The sequence below is a fragment of the Stigmatopora nigra genome, chromosome 21, assembly GCF_051989575.1.
Source record: "Stigmatopora nigra isolate UIUO_SnigA chromosome 21, RoL_Snig_1.1, whole genome shotgun sequence".
Taxonomy (NCBI): Eukaryota; Metazoa; Chordata; class Actinopteri; order Syngnathiformes; family Syngnathidae; genus Stigmatopora; species Stigmatopora nigra.
Window position 1 is genome coordinate 5,257,290 of NC_135528.1, and position 16,246 is coordinate 5,273,535.

General features: G+C 43.5%; 1 protein-coding gene across 1 annotated transcript in view; it reads left to right on the top strand.

Annotated features, from left to right (window-relative positions):
• The window catches only part of LOC144214565 (triple functional domain protein-like), a 31,022-nt gene extending 14,911 nt beyond the window's left edge, over window positions 1–16,111 (top strand). The window contains exons 22-61 of the mRNA XM_077743045.1: window positions 371–486; window positions 561–683; window positions 750–944; window positions 1,018–1,133; window positions 1,405–1,471; window positions 1,559–1,668; window positions 1,908–1,977; window positions 2,058–2,147; window positions 2,587–2,679; window positions 2,743–2,854; window positions 2,931–3,121; window positions 3,193–3,294; window positions 4,057–4,199; window positions 4,527–4,626; window positions 4,720–4,963; window positions 5,417–5,524; window positions 5,624–5,817; window positions 5,907–6,077; window positions 7,501–7,596; window positions 8,317–8,465; window positions 8,535–8,601; window positions 8,679–8,782; window positions 8,861–8,930; window positions 9,015–9,104; window positions 9,180–9,272; window positions 9,359–9,409; window positions 9,473–9,550; window positions 9,622–9,816; window positions 9,889–10,069; window positions 10,463–10,699; window positions 10,763–11,220; window positions 11,880–12,127; window positions 12,194–12,332; window positions 12,410–12,437; window positions 12,524–12,686; window positions 13,495–13,616; window positions 13,689–13,767; window positions 13,845–14,045; window positions 14,124–14,262; window positions 14,327–16,111. Of these exons, the coding sequence (XP_077599171.1) occupies window positions 371–486; window positions 561–683; window positions 750–944; window positions 1,018–1,133; window positions 1,405–1,471; window positions 1,559–1,668; window positions 1,908–1,977; window positions 2,058–2,147; window positions 2,587–2,679; window positions 2,743–2,854; window positions 2,931–3,121; window positions 3,193–3,294; window positions 4,057–4,199; window positions 4,527–4,626; window positions 4,720–4,963; window positions 5,417–5,524; window positions 5,624–5,817; window positions 5,907–6,077; window positions 7,501–7,596; window positions 8,317–8,465; window positions 8,535–8,601; window positions 8,679–8,782; window positions 8,861–8,930; window positions 9,015–9,104; window positions 9,180–9,272; window positions 9,359–9,409; window positions 9,473–9,550; window positions 9,622–9,816; window positions 9,889–10,069; window positions 10,463–10,699; window positions 10,763–11,220; window positions 11,880–12,127; window positions 12,194–12,332; window positions 12,410–12,437; window positions 12,524–12,686; window positions 13,495–13,616; window positions 13,689–13,767; window positions 13,845–14,045; window positions 14,124–14,262; window positions 14,327–14,899 (5,906 nt within the window). The 3' untranslated portion in view covers window positions 14,900–16,111. The remainder of the gene's footprint in view (window positions 1–370; window positions 487–560; window positions 684–749; window positions 945–1,017; window positions 1,134–1,404; window positions 1,472–1,558; window positions 1,669–1,907; window positions 1,978–2,057; window positions 2,148–2,586; window positions 2,680–2,742; window positions 2,855–2,930; window positions 3,122–3,192; window positions 3,295–4,056; window positions 4,200–4,526; window positions 4,627–4,719; window positions 4,964–5,416; window positions 5,525–5,623; window positions 5,818–5,906; window positions 6,078–7,500; window positions 7,597–8,316; window positions 8,466–8,534; window positions 8,602–8,678; window positions 8,783–8,860; window positions 8,931–9,014; window positions 9,105–9,179; window positions 9,273–9,358; window positions 9,410–9,472; window positions 9,551–9,621; window positions 9,817–9,888; window positions 10,070–10,462; window positions 10,700–10,762; window positions 11,221–11,879; window positions 12,128–12,193; window positions 12,333–12,409; window positions 12,438–12,523; window positions 12,687–13,494; window positions 13,617–13,688; window positions 13,768–13,844; window positions 14,046–14,123; window positions 14,263–14,326) is intronic.
• Window positions 16,112–16,246: the final 135 nt, after the last annotated feature.

The following is a 16,246-nucleotide window of genomic DNA, read 5'->3' on the forward strand; positions in this document are numbered from 1 at the left end:
GAGCTGGTTTCAACAGTACTTGGATGTTAAACAGTACTTAGATATTAAACAGTACTTGGATATTAAACAGTACTTAGATATTAAACTTTACTTAGATATTCAACTGTACTTAAATATTAAACTGTACTTAAATATTAAACTGTACTTAGATATTAAACAGTACTTCAATATTAAACAGTACTTTGATATTAAACAGTACTTTGATATTAAACAGTACTTTGATATTAAACAGTACTTGGATATTAAAAAGTACTTAGATATTCAACTCTCTTTGATGAATATAATTTTGAGAGCTGGCTTCAACAGTAAACTCTGTCACCATTTGACCGACGACCAACGAAGATTACTGATCATACACTCCTTCTTTTAGACATCCTCAATGAGCTGCTGCAGAGAGAAAATCGCGTCCTCCACTTTTGGACCATGAGGAAACGCCGTCTGGACCAGTGTCAGCAGTATGTGGTCTTTGAACGCAGTGCCAAACAGGTGAAAAGACTTACCTAGAAACAACACCCACCCCCAAATGTCTGAATGCCAACTTGCTGTTTGTTCCTTCTCAGGCCCTCGAATGGATTCACGACACGGGGGAGTTCTACCTGTCCACGCACACCTCCACCGGCTCTGGCATCCACCACACGCAGGAGCTGCTAAAAGAACACGAGGATTTCCACATCACCGCAAAGGTGGGGTCCAGCGTCCCTCCCCCCACGCGGCGTTCAGACTATCTCACTTGGTTTTCCCCCTCATAGCAAACCAAAGAGCGCGTGAAGCTGCTCATCCAGTTGGCGGACGGATTCTGCGACAAGGGTCACAGTCACGCCGGCGAGATCAAGAAATGGGTGACGGCAGTGGACAAACGCTACCGAGACTTTTCCCTGAGAATGGACAAATATCGCTGCAGCCTGGAGAAAGCTCTGGGGATCTCGTCCGACTCCAACAAAGCCGTAAGTGGAAAAAAAGTGCGCTCGTTATTTATTCACCAAGCGGCCACATCAGTGTTTGTCTCTGGTTTGTCAGAGCAAGGATCTCCAACTGGACATCATTCCCGCCATCGCGCCGGGATCGGACGTCAAATTGCGGGACGCCGCCCACGAGTTGAATGAGGAGAAACGCAAGTCTGCTCGTAGAAAAGAGTAAGTCTCTGATTTAACTTAAACTGACTTTAATGCTTTTATAGGGGATGGGACTATATGGGTTATTTTAAACATAACACACATTAAAAAATAAAATTTAGGCCAAAATATCAACATTTGAGATACAAAATGTGATGTCCACATAGTATGTAGACATCAGGTCTAAAGTATAATGATTTTTTTTAACTCATTCTATTTTTTCCTATATTTTTATATTAAAGTTAAAAATGAATAAATCACCATGTCATGCCTTATTGATGATTTTGTTTAGTTTCATCATGGCCGAGCTGATTCAGACGGAAAAGGCGTACGTGCGAGACCTGCGCGAGTGCATGGATGTAAGTTGCACTGCCTTTTTTATCTCTTCCATTAATTGCTACTGCAGGATTTTACAATTTTTTTCTTTTTATTTTGCCATTATGCAGACTTACCTGTGGGAAATGACCAGCGGCGTGGAGGAGATTCCTCCAGGAATTGTTAATAAGGAGCACATCATCTTTGGGAACATGCAAGATCTTTATGAATTCCACCATAAGTAAGCAGAAGCTATGACTCCTTACTTTTCTCATCCAGAAACAGAAAATCAGAGACTTGTTATTGTTTTAGCGCCTCCCGGTGTTCAATTGCAGTTTCTTTACGTGACTGGATAGATGCTTTTAACATACACGATTTATGTTACATCCATTTTTTACCAGGGGAAAATGTTTGGCCATCATATGGTTCAATTAATGTTTTGTAGCATTTTAAATATGTTTTGTTTTCTTTCTTTTTTAGCATCTTCCTTAAAGAGCTGGAAAAATATGAACAATTGCCTGAAGATGTTGGCCATTGCTTTGTGACGTGGGTATGTACCACTTTACCAATAGCCTTAATTAAAGGTTAATAATGTTGTTTGAATAACTTTATATCATTTTTTTTGTGTAGGCTGACAAATTCCAAATGTACGTGAATTACTGCAAGAACAAACCCGACTCCACTCAACTCATCCTGGAGCATGCTGGGAACTATTTTGACGTAAGTTTAAAGACACCACAGCAACACAAAAGTAAATGTGTGACCGGACATTTGGTCGCCAGTCTTTTGGTCCCTATTGGTTCTGGTCAAATGTACTTAAATATTAAACAGTACTAAGATATTAAACAGTACTTAGATATTAAACAGTACTTAGATATTAAACAGTACTTGGATATTAAACAGTACTTAGATATTAAACAGTACTTAGATATTAAACAGTACTTGGATATTAAACATTACTTAGATATTAAACAGTACTTAGATATTAAACAGTACTTAGATATTAAACTCTCTCTCTCTTACATATTAAACTCTCTCATTAATATAATTTTGAGAGCTGGTTTCAACAGTACACTCCCAAAAGACCGGTGACCAAACGTCCAAGCACCAAGTAAATGACACCGATGGAATTTTATTTCCTCTCTTTCTGCCGAAACAGGAAATTCAACAAAGACACCGACTGGCCAACTCCATTTCTTCTTATCTGATTAAACCTGTGCAAAGAATCACCAAATATCAGCTCTTGCTCAAGGTAACCTAAAAAAAAAAATGCCCATGTTGTTGTTATGTTGTCTTACTTTAGTACTTTTTTTAGGAACTTCTGACATGCTGCGAAGAAGGCAAAGGCGAAATTAAAGACGGCTTGGAGGTGATGCTCAGCGTCCCCAAAAGAGCCAATGACGCCATGCATCTCTCCATGCTGGAAGGTGACTTCATCCGGCCGCCATTTTCTTACCAAATCGCGACCGTGGCGACTGACTTTACCACCTTGTCTCCCTCCAGGTTTTGATGAGAATATCGAGTCTCAGGGCGAGCTGATCCTTCAGGAGTCCTTCCAGGTGTGGGATCCAAAGACCCTGATCCGTAAAGGCCGGGAAAGGCACCTTTTCCTCTTTGAGATGTCATTGGTCTTCAGCAAGGAGGTCAAAGACTCCAATGGACGCAGCAAATATATCTACAAGAGCAAACTCTTTGTGAGTGCTCACGAACTCTGAGCGCACATCCACCACGTTAGCGGTGACTAGCATTTTTTTTTTCTCTGTAGACCTCCGAGTTAGGGGTGACGGAGCACGTGGAGGGTGACCCATGCAAGTTTGCTCTTTGGGTGGGACGCACGCCAACGTCAGATAACAAGATTGTCCTTAAGGTAAGATGCGAGATATTTGCTATTCGCTTTTGGGCATGTTATACGTACATCACCATGTGGTTTTGATAGTTAGTCCATTTGATTTTTTTATTTTCAGCTCATTGAGTTCAGTGTTTTTTTTGATGGGTGGAATTGTACAGTTTTGTTTAGTCTGAACTGTTGATTTTTATTTTAAGTTTGCATCCTTGTCTTTTTGCTGTCCTTTTTCCAACACTCTAAGACAGGGGTTGTAATTCAAACATCTCCATCCTGTGCTTTTTAAGTATTTTGTTAACAAAATGTGTCTCATTACTAATCATTGCGCATCATAATGCATGCCTAATTTGGTTTGTGAAAGCAGGTTGTTGCCGTTTTTTGATTATATTAATCCATTTTGTGCAAAAAAAAAAATCTATATTCTTGTATGGCAAACCCATTGAAATTTTCTATCTCATATTTCAAATTTAAAGCTAAGTCAGGGATCCAAACACGGAGCCATGGTGAGTACAAAATATCCCGGAACGCAGTCCTTTAACTCCTCACAAGTCTGAAATGATAACGCAAAAAGCAACCTTTAATTTGACCATAAAAATTAAGGCATTTGAAGGATCAGTTCATTTATTATCTGTAAAAAGATGGTGTATTTTTACACCCCTTTTGGCCGATGCTAATGTTTGTTTTGTTCAGACTTGTGGGTAAAAAAGTATGTCAAGGAACCAACCGTTCCCCCAAAAAAGACGATTTCCAAATGGCCGTAATTTTTGCTGTCCTCCGAATAAATAGGCATCCAACATTGAGAACAAGCAAGACTGGATCAAACACATCCGGGAAGTGATCCAGGAGCGCACCATTCACTTGAGGGGGGCGCTTAAAGAACCCATTCATATTCCCAAAGCCAGCGCCGCCAAGCACCACAAGGGACGAAGGTAACCCATGAAATTGCGTTATGGGGTAGATTCAACCCACTTTTAATTTCCTATTCCGAAGTTTTGACTGCCAGAATCCTTCTCTTCGATGATCATCGGTTTCAACTATGCAGAGGCAAACCAATCCAAAAAATGACTTTTTGTACTATTTTAATAGTTATTGAATCTTTTTAGTCTTGTTGAATCATTTTAGGATACTTTTGACAAAATTCAGTCATTTTAATTAGCATGTAAACACCATTTTAATGCCCACTGAACATATACTTGCAAATTTTCAAAGTCTGTATTAGAAAAACTTAATGTGAGGGTGCCTTTTAATGGTTTCAGGGACGGAGAGGATCTGGACAGTCAAGGCGAAGGCAGCAGTCAGCCCGACACAATCTCATTGGCCTCCCGCACCTCCCAGAACACCCTCGACAGCGACAAGGTGAGAACATCATCACGCCGAGGTGACGCACGACCACACGCAATTGGGTCATTCACCCCCCCAATCCTCCTCCTCCTCGACGCTTTCTCGCAGCTCTCCGGCGGTTGCGAGCTGACGGTGGTGATTCACGACTTTGTGGCGAGTAACAGCAACGAGCTGACGGTACGACGAGGGCAGACGGTGGAGGTTTTGGAACGTTGCCACGATAAACCCGACTGGTGCCTGGTGAGGACCACTGACCGCTCCCCGGCTTTGGAGGGTCTGGTGCCCTGCGCCATGCTGTGCATTGCGCACTCTCGCTCTTCCATGGAGATGGAGGGCATCTTCAACCACAAAGGTAACAACATTGCATTTCCACACATACTTATTTGTTTCGCTGTTAATAATTACAAAGGTCCAGTTCATTAGTTTTGGAACCCCCCCCCCTTAAATCACAAAGTGGCGGCCCGGGGGCCAAATCTGGCCCGCCGCATCCTTTTGTGTGGCCCGGGAAAGTCAATCATGAGTGCCGACTTTCTTTTTTACGATGAAAGTAAATAGAAGTTTATAAATGTACTATATTTACTGATTTCTCACTGACATTCCATATTTTTAGCTCCCAGTTTAGTGGAGAGCCATATGCGTCCATCAAAAGAGCCACATATGGCTCCTTTTGTCAAAATAAAATACAAAAATCTCAAAATGATATCTAAAATAGTCCGGCCCACACCAAATTGAGTTACAATGGCCCGCGAATTAACCCGAGTCGGACACCCTTTCCCTAAAATCCTGATGTTTTAATCTTTTCCAGACACCTTGTCAGTCTGCAGCAACGATTCCATCATGCCCGGATCTTCTGCCACGCTTCAACCCGGTCATGTGATGGGATCCCACGCTTCACCCGGACCGAAACGACCGGGTACCCAGACACGGCTCCAAAATCCACAACAAATCGAAATATGGTGGAATTAATTCGTACCCTTGTCAAAGTTGTTGTTTTTTTTCCATTTTTTGGTAGGCAATACTTTACGTAAATGGCTAACCAGCCCCGTGCGTCGACTGAGCAGCGGCAAAGCAGACGGCCACGTTAAGAAACTCGCCCACAAACACAAGAAGAGCCGAGAAGTCAGGAAAAGCGGCGAGATGACGGTGGGCTCGCAAAAGGACTCGGACGACAGCGCCGCTACGCCGCAGGACGAAACCGTGGAGGAGGTAAGACAGTTTTTTTATGGATTTAACACATGTGCAAAGTCAGAAAAAACAGTGCTATCATCTACCAATCATTCCCAAATTGTACACAGAGGGTCCGAAACGAAGGGCTTTCCAGCGGGACCTTGTCCAAATCCAGTTCTTCGGGTATGCAGAGTTGCGGTGAAGAGGAAGGCGAGGAGGGTCCGGATTCGGTACCCCTCCCTCCGCCAATGGCTATCCAGCAGCATAGTTTGCTACAGGCAGACTCGCAGGACGACAAGGTAAATTCGACATTCTGGAATAGGACAGTCCAAAAAAAATGGGTGACGTTGGCAGGACACTTCATGGTCTTCATATTTTTTAATTTGTCCACTTTTAGGACCGTATATTTTCTGATTATGGTTTGACTTTTTCTCTCTTTCCCGTGTTGCATCCTATTCTTTCCTCTCTGACTAGTTTTGAACGCAGCCGAAATCTTTGTTCTGACACTAATTTGTGTTTCTCTTTTGTTTTGTTTCCTGCTTGTATTGTTTGCCATTAATGTAGCATTACCTTGATTTATGTCCTGTCTTTGCTTTGTCTCAGTTTCCATACCTCTCCATCTAAAAAAAAAAGACCCTTTTTCCTCCCGCTTTCCCCCCCCCCCCAACTTGCAACTCTCAGCTGTAAATGCTCTTCTTCTTTTTTTTTGGCTTTTTCTAGCAATGTAGGCGCCCTTTTACCCCCAACGTAAACTTTTAGCCTTTTTCAATTTTTTTTCAGCAATACTAAATTTGCTTAGACTCCTTTTATTATTATTATTTTTTTTAATTTTAACTCACACTTCATGAAGCCTTATGTGCCAAAGTGCTAGCTAGTTCTCCTCACGCGTATGGAAATGTAACAAGACAACAGCTTTTTTAACCACATGTGGAAAAGCTGGAGGGCCTTGAAAGCAACGTTCACCCAGATGGAAACAAAAAAAAATGAAAGTGTTCCCTTGTGTTGCCATCACTTCCCTTCCTTTCCTTCCTTCCTTTCTTCACCCCGCTCGTCCTCATCCGCCTTTTTGACCCTCTGTGCGTTTAATCTCATAATTGGCATCTGTATAAACGCTGGCGAGGCCACGAAAGCGCACAGGCTCACCCAGAAAACCTAATTGGGGAAGCACAGCCGAGCAAGGGTGAGATTCTCCTGGAATATATGTTTATATTTAAGTCCTTCATCTCCCTCTTTGACATTTTTAAAGACTGTTCATCCCTTCATTAAGGAGTATATTTAATTAAACACTTTTTTACTTCTCCCCCTTTTTTTTTACTCATTTTCACTCAGCTTCAACATTTTACTGGCTTTTTTTTTCTGTTAACCTTTCACTATTTTCCCCAATTGGTTTTAAGTTTTATGATTTGACCCAAAGCCCAATACGACAACGCCCAAAGCTATAAAAATAAAAAAAATCATGTCCCTAAACAATCCAATGAAATAACCGGCTCATTCCATTTATATGCTCGTGGTTGAAGGCCATTTTTTAAAATTTTATCAAACCATTCATATGAGAAAGAAGGACTTTTTAGGGTCTTTGTTCACCATGTGCTATTGTTGCTATGCTCAAAAGTATAAATGTGTACTCAAAATATCTGGTGGACTTAGGCCCTAAAAGATCAACTTTTTTTGTGTGTGGAGTGGTGCTTATTTTAAGATTTTTTTTTCTCCATATATCTACAGAACTCCTCTCGTTTGTCAGTGCGCCCGTCCAGCTCCGAAACGCCAAGTGCTGCCGAATTAGTGAGCGCTATTGAAGAGCTGGTCAAAAGCAAAATGGTAGGAAATGGAAGCATGGGCTTGCTTGTTTGAATTTTTTTAAACATAGCTTTCAGCAGAAAAGGCATATATGTTATGCAGAAAATGGTTGTTTGTGAAGCAGAAAATGCATGTATGTTATGCAGAAAATGTGTGTATGTTAAGCAGAGAATTTGTGTATGTTAAGCAGAAAATGTGTGTATGTTAAGCAGAGAATTTGTGTATGTTAAGCAGAAAATGTGTGTATGTTATGCAGAAAATGTGTGTATGTTATGCAGAAAATGTGTGTATGTTAAGCAGATAATTTGTGTAAGTTAAGCAGAAAATGTGTGTGTATGTTAAGCAGAGAATTTGTGTGTTAAGCAGAAAATGTGTGTGTATGTTAAGCAGAGAATTTGTGTATGTTGAGCAGAAAATGTGTGTATGTTATGCAGAAAATGCATGTATGTTATGCAGAAAATGTGTGTATGTTAAGCAGAGAATTTGTGTATGTCAAGCAGAACATGTTTGTATGTTAAGCAGAGAATTTGTGTATGTTAAGCAGAAAATGTGTGTATGTTATGCAGAAAATGCTTGTATGTTATGCAGAAAAGGCCTGTGTGTTAAGCAGAAAATGCTTGTATGTTATGCAGAAAATGCTTGTATGTTATGCAGAAAAGGCCTGTATGTTAAGCATAAAGTGCGTGTATGTTAAGCATGAAATGAGGTAGTTTTTTTGAACCTTGGACTTTCCGTCACCAGGCTTTGGAGGACCGGCCCAGCTCGCTGTCGGTAGAACAAGGAGACAGCAGCTCTACCTCTTTCAACCCCTCGGACAACTCCCTCCTCTCCTCGTCGTCCCCGATGGAAGAGATGGACGAACGGCGTGCTAGCATCCTCAAGAAAAGACAGTATGTGGATCCATTTTTCTTTTCTTTCTTAACTTTCCGCTTGACTTTTAACACTACCATTTGCTCCAGTTTCATTTTGCTGGACTTGGTGGAATCCGAGAGGGATTATGTCAAAGATCTCAGTCAGGTGGTGGAGGTGAGTTCGGGCAGCTTTACGTCATTTTAAACTCTTCGTAACTTCTTTATTAAGCGTTTGGGGATACTTGTGTTCAGGGCTACATGAGCAAAATGAAGGAAGAAGGCGTCCCTGATGATATGAAGGGCAGGGACAAAATTGTCTTTGGAAACATCCATCAAATCTTCGACTGGCACAAAGAGTACGAGAGACCGGCACATTGCTCAGACTAGATTATTCCGCTTTTATAATCTCACAATCTCCTCTACCTCTTCTTTAGTTTCTTTCTGGGCGAGTTGGAGAAATGTTTGGAGGATCCAGACAGACTTGGACCTGTCTTTCTTAAACAGGTTTGTTCAATTTCCTACGTGTTGTTGTTTGTTTTATCTCCTACTCCTCGTCAAATTGTGTTTTTTTGTTTATTTTACAAGCAGGAGCGACGACTTAACATGTATGTGGTGTATTGTCAAAACAAGCCCAAGTCTGAGCACGTTGTGGCAGAATACATCGATACTTACTTTGAGGTAAGGTTGAAAATTGGAGTACAGTTGAGAAGAAACTTTAATTTGAGTGGATTTTTTATTTTTTGGGGGGGGCAGGACATGAAGCAGCAGCTTGGCCACAGACTGCAAATAACAGACTTGCTCATCAAACCAGTCCAGAGGATTATGAAATACCAGCTCTTGCTTAAGGTTGCATTCCCTTTAAAACTACTATATGACAGAAATTAACAGTCTACACAATACAGTTGTCTTTAAGTCATTTACTTCTTTTTTAGGATTTCCTGAAACACTCGAAAAAGGCAGGCCTGGAGTCTGCAGATCTCGAGGTAAGACCAAATATAGACCATTTTTTAAGACATAGCTTTTAATGCCATTTGTGATTCTTGCAGAAAGCGGTAGAGATCATGTGCATCGTACCCAAAAGGTGCAACGACATGATGAATGTTGGTCGGCTTCAGGGATTTGAAGTAAGAACCACAATTTTCCTGTCCTTTTTCATTTCAAATTCCCTCTTACTGGACTTGCTTGCCATCTCCAGGGCAAAATTGTCGCCCAGGGACGCCTTCTTCTGCAGGACACGTTCACGGTGGCGACGGACGTCCAAGGCAGCGCTCTCGGTCGAGGGAAGGAGAGACGAGTTTTCCTCTTTGAGCAGTTGCTCATCTTTAGCGAGCCGCTAGACAAGAAGAAAGGTTTCTCTTCGCCCGGATTCCTCTACAAGAACAGCCTTAAGGTGAAAAGATGACTTCATTGTTGACTTTTTTTTATCAAATGTATATATAATGTTGATTTTTGTGAAATCCAGGTGAACAGTTTAGGCCTGGAAGAGAATGTGGATGACGACCCCTGCAAGTTCATGCTGACTTCTCGCGCCACCAACGGCACGGTGGAGACCTTTGTGCTGCACTCTTCCCACCCGGGGGTGCGAGAAGTCTGGGCTCTTCAGATTGGACAAATACTGGAGAGCCAGCGCAATTTCCTCAATAGTAAGTCGGCATGTGGTTAATTGAAATAGGCATTGGTGTTCTTGGATTCCTATAATAATAATTTACTATACTATGTCGTTTTTTAAGTAAAAAAGCCTTACTATACTATGTCGTTTTTAAAAGAAAAAAGCCTTGCTATACTACGTCGTTTTTTAACGTTTTTTACTGCCCTTTAGTCAGCCAATAGGAGGCAGATCACCACCCAACGTGTTTTTTCATGTTACACTACCCATTAGTTATTACACAGAAGGGATTGTGTGTCATACTACCACAAGTTTAGAGTCCTGATGGATGTGGGGGGGGAGAAAAAAACTGTCCTTAAGCCTATTTGTCCGTACTTGGTGTACGATTGGCTGAAAAATCAATCCTTTGTTTGTATCTCTCGTTCCGTAGCTCTGACCTCGCCCATCGACTATCAGAGGAACCACGTGGCGGCCAGTGGGGGTACTTGCGTGTCCACTATTGGCCCTCCCAGCGGAAGCAGCACCACCACCACCGCCACCAACGCGGCGGGAGGTTCCCCAGCGAGCGTCTGCCGCCGAGCGTCCAGGATCCCCCAGCCCTCCCGCCTACCCCAGCCCCTCCGCAACCACCCCGGGGCCGACCCCGACACCCCCAACAAGATGTCAGGTAAACGCACCCTTGCCATCCGAGCTGTAGCGGAGGCTTTAGTTGTACTCACTTATGATCCAGGTGCGAGTCCTCGTCCTGTTCCTCCCCCAGTTCTCCCCGCGGGGGGCAGCCCACAGGGCAAACGTCCCACCCAGACCGTAGAGGAGCAAGCCCAGCCCCCCACGAGCGTCGTCGCTCCCACGGTCCGTGGCGCTGTCGGAACGTCGCCGTCTGTCCCCTCCGGCAAAACACGGGCCGCCGCGCCCCTTTTGCTCCCTCCCGCCTTTGTTAAGGACGTCCTCCCGGTGCCCCCCGGCAGCCCCGGCCAAAAATCTGGCTTCTGGAGCTCCATGCCGGGCTCCCCGGCCAGCCGCCCGGGCTCCTTTACCTTCCCCGGGGAGACGGGCGAGAGTCCGGTCCGTCAGAACTCGAACCAGAACCCCGGCCACAGACACTCCACGCACAGCAAGGACGCTGACCGGATGAGCACCTGCTCGTCCGCCAGCGAGCAGTCCATCCAGTCCACTCAGAGTAACGGGGTAAGACCAAAAGACCCTCTGCTGATCCAACTAACAAGGAGGGCGAGGAAGGCCCCCCGTCTCGCCAAAACCGGCGCTACTAATCTGTCCACCACTACTACGCATTTCTGCTCTTTGGCAAGCGTCCCTCCCGTCTTTTTAGCTTACTCCCAAGACTCTGGCAGTACTTTCTCTGGTCCCTAACTTCTCTGGTGGACAAATCTCTTGAGGCCGCTTCTTGATTTCTGACTTTTAACAACGCTTGACTAACTCCCGATCCTCCTCTGACTGCAACTAACCTCCGACGTTTGTATTCTTGCCTGCAAACGGATTCTCTCTCTCACCGAAAACCTAACCACCCGGCTCGTTTTTTTTGCCTGGAGCCGCGGCGTCAGAGTCGTCTTCTTCCCATCTTCTGTCTTTCTTGTTCTTCGAGCGATTCCATATTTCCAATGTCTTCTACTTCAAGCGGACTTGCGAATACGGTGGTACCTCGACTCGGGTTAAAAGAGTATCGGCCATGTCGTTTGGTGTTGATAAACACTTTCCGAGAATCTCAAAAAGCTCTCCGGTCGAGTGAGCCGAGGTACCACAGTTTTTGTCAATGGCCATTCCTAATCTCGAACTCGGAATTCCATAGAACCGCCGCTTAAAGGCCTCCTTTCTTCCCTCTGACGCAGAGTGAAAGTAGCAGCAGCAGTAGCGTATCCACCATGTTGGTGACCCAGGACTACACGGCGGTGAAGGAGGACGAGATCAGTGTCAGCCAAGGCGAAGTGGTTCAGATTTTGGCCAGCAACCAGCAAAACATGTTCCTAGTGTTCCGAGCGGCCACCGAGCAGGGCCCCGCCGCCGAAGGCTGGATCCCCGGATTCGTCCTAGGCCACACCTCCGCCGTCGTCCCCGATTGCCCCGAAGGACCGCTCAAGTAAGTTGCCAGATTGCCGTCGAATTCCGCCGGCCGGTACGCATTCAAGTCACCGTTTTCCCTCAGCAGTAGGAAGTCGTCTTCCTGGCAAAGCACCTTGCGCATCCGAAAGAAATCCGAGAAAAAGGAAAAGGAGTCCAAGAAAGATACCAAGCTGGAAAACGGTTATAGGAAGTCCAGAGATGCAAATAAAGTTTCTGTTAAGGTACGTTCATCTCATGAAATTTCTGAAGACTCCAATGTCAATTCCCCTCTAAGCATCCCAACCTTTTTCTCCCCCAGCTTCTAAATCCAAACTACATCTACGATGGCAAGTGTCTCATGTTGTTTTTATTTCATCGGCCAACTAAGGTCTCCAATGGTCTTAAAAAATATATTTTTCCCGTCCCATTTCAGTACCTCCCGAGTTCCTGGTCCCCCTGAGCGATGTCACCTGCGACAATGGAGAGAGCGTCACCTTGAGGTGCAAAGTGTGCGGGCGACCCCGCGCCAACGTCACCTGGCGAGGACCCGACCAGAGTCACCTCACCAACAATGGCCGTTTCAGTATCGCTTACAGGTAAGCCGTGTGTTAGGTTCATTTTTAGTTATCTTTAATATAATGATATAAAACAATACATAAGCGAACAACACACTTAAGGTCAAAATACAAGTGCTTTTAGGTTTTAAAAAACAAGCCTCCATTCGTCCATTCGGCAAAACAATTCCATATTACATTTAATGTAATAATACATATAATGATTAATAAATTCATACAATGATTAATGTATACATATAGTGATGAATGTATACACATAATGATTAATGTATACATATAATGAGTAATGTATACATATAATGATTAATATATACATATAATGATTAAGATGTACATATAATGATATATATACATATTACTATATACACATAATGATTAATGTATACATATTATGAATAATACACACATATTATGAATAATACACACATATAATGATATGTCCATGTTATCATTAATATATACATATGATTAATATATATATATATATATATATATATATATATATATATATATATATATATATATATATATATATATATATATATATATATATATATATATATATATATATATATATATATATGATTAATGTATACATGTAATGATTAGTGTATACGTATATTGATTAATGTATACATATAATGATTAATATATACATATAATGATTATTGTATACATACAATGATTAATATATACATATAATGATTAATGTATACATATAATGGTTAAATGCGCACATATGCATATACATATACATATATAATAGTATCCCAGAATAAGCCCAACACCGTGGCTCGGTCGGTCTCTTACCCCAACGTTGACGTTCCAGTGACACCGGCGAAGCGACCCTGCGGATCGTCGGCGTGACATCGGACGACGACGGCGTGTACACCTGCGTCGCCGCCAACGAGCTGGGCAGTGTCATGTCGGCGGCCAGCCTCCGAGTGCTGGGTGAGTCGAAGGGGGCGCCGCGCTCGTTCAAGTCGTCCTCATTTGAAACTAACGTGCTCGTATGTTTGTCAGCCGTGTCCACCGATGGCTTGCGAGTGAGCTGGAAAGACAACTTTGACTCTCACTATATCGAGGTGGTTGAATTGGGCAGGTAAATTGTCAAATGTGATCACAGTGGGGGGTTTGAATCCCAAGAATTTGGACTCAATGGCCCCGTTATGATTGCAGGGGTCGCTTCTCTGTGGTCAAGCGTTGCGACCACCGGGCCACCAAGCGTCCGGTGGCCGTCAAGCTGGTCAACAAGAAGCTGATGAGGCGGGACCGCGTCACGCAGGAAGTCAACCTCCTCCACAGGCTCCAACATCCTAACATTGTCAACCTGGTGGACACGTACGAGACCCCCGGCAGCTTTGTCCTGGTGCTTGAGATGTGAGTGGACGCCAACGCCGACTTATATCGGAAGCCTTACCAGGCGGGAGTTAAAAAAAATGGTGGTTTTGCCGACAGGGCCGAGCAAGGTCGTCTCCTGGATTATATCATCAGCTGGGGCAATCTGACGGAGGAGAAGGTGGCCCACTACCTCCGAGATATTTTGGACGCTTTACATTACTTGCATAACAGCAGAATCGCTCACCTGGACATTAAAGTAAGCGTAAAGCATCACAAACATTGCCAGCTTTGAGTTAAAACTGACTTTTTTTCGCACTCAGCCCGAAAACCTGCTGGTGGTCCACGGTCCCGGCGGCCGACCCTCGGTCAAGGTAACCGACCTGGGCGACGCGGCGCAGCTGGGCGGCGTCCCCTACGTGCACCCGCTGTTGGGCAGCCCCGAATTCGCCTCCCCGGAGCTGGTTTTGGGCGAACCCGCTTGGCTGACCTCGGACGTATGGAGCACCGGCGTGGTGGCCTACGTACTGCTGAGCGGCGCCTCGCCCTTCCTGGACGAGAGCGCCGAGGAGACCTGCCTTAATATTTGCCGCCGGGACTTCAGCTTCCCCGGGGACTACTTTCACGCCGTCAGCCAGGCGGCACGCGACTTTGTGCGCCTGCTGTTGAGGATCGACCCCGCCGGGAGGCCGCCATCGGGGCTGTGCTTGCAGGAGGCGTGGCTGCGGGGAACCGCCGTGGACCACGACGATGACGACGGACGCCCCGCCAGCGAGCGATGCCTGGACACGTCGCGATTGGTCTCCTTCATCGACCGTAGGAAGCATCAGACCGACGCTAGGCCCATCGGCGCCGTCCGGGGGTTCATTCGAAACCGATTGCAGAATCGGGTTTGAGTCCCAGTGCCATGAGGTAATGTACGATCCCAAGAAATGAGGTAACGGTACGAGGAAAAGTTAAAAGAAAGACTGAGCTGGTCCCTTCCCCTCTTCACGTAAAGTCCTTGGAAGGTTGGTGGATGCCCTCGTCTACTGCTGCTTGCTGCCTTTCACTCGCATTTACATAAAAAGATGTTAAAAGATAAAAAAAACATGAAAATCTATCTCTGTAGGACAAGTTAGTTGTTTTCTTCAATAGGACCCCCAAGGTGGCCCCATTGAGAAAAGCGATGCCATCTTGTGCGATTTCATTGGCTCTTTTACACACTCGGCTTTCGTATGGAACAATAGTTGTTTAATTAAGCCTTACCATGACTTCAAAAAATGTTAGGGGTGTTGTGCTTTATGCTCAAATACAGGCGCACATTGAACTGATGCTATTTTGTGACTCTGATAGTGTCACTGAATTTTTTTTTTTTTGAATTAAGGTTAAATTAAATAACTTGTACTGAGATCCCGAACTTTTTGTGCGTAAGACTCGCTCATCGTACCTTCTATTTCTCATGTGCAATGTTGCAGCTTTAACGTTTTATGCAACTATTTATGAAGACGTTGGTCGTCATGTGGAATAAGAATTAATGAGTGCTGGTACTTTTTTTTTTTTTTTGTCCAAATGCAATCATCACTCGGTTTGATCATTTTTTTTTTTATTTGTACTGTCTGTCCTGTGTAGTATTGGTACACCAAAGTTGCTAGCGTTCATTGTATTTTTTTTAAGGGTTTCACAGAGTTGGCTTTGTGAAATGATTGTTTACAAATGTCAAAAAGCGATGTAAAAAAAAAAAAAAGAAAAGACAAAAAATGAACAAAATGTAGAAGTGAAGTTGAATCTGAGGAGCTGTTTTGTACATCATTTTCTTCAACTTGTTTGTGTACAGATTCCCATTTTTTGCCAAATTCAGAAAGTTTAAAAAGTCCCCCGTTTGACATTTTATTTATTTTGAAAAGGTGTACAAACTTGAACTGGATATCTCCGTTTAGGATTGTTTTGTTTTTTTTCTTTTTATTGGTTACCTGTCCACATTTCACTCGTGTCATAAAGTACAAGTTTGCTATTTCTTTTTATTTTCTACCTTTGCATGTATATTTCTTTGTACAGATCATATTTTTCTTGTAAATATTTTCATTTTGCCATCAATTATTTGAATATTAAACATAACAGACACATGAGCCCTGTTTCAGATTGTTTGTTGAGGTGTTTTTTAAAACAACAACAACCAATAAAAGTAGTATTCCATTGTAGATTCTTATTTTTGTTGTTGTTGTGGTGGTGGGCGTTCCCGAGGACTGACGTATGATGACCCG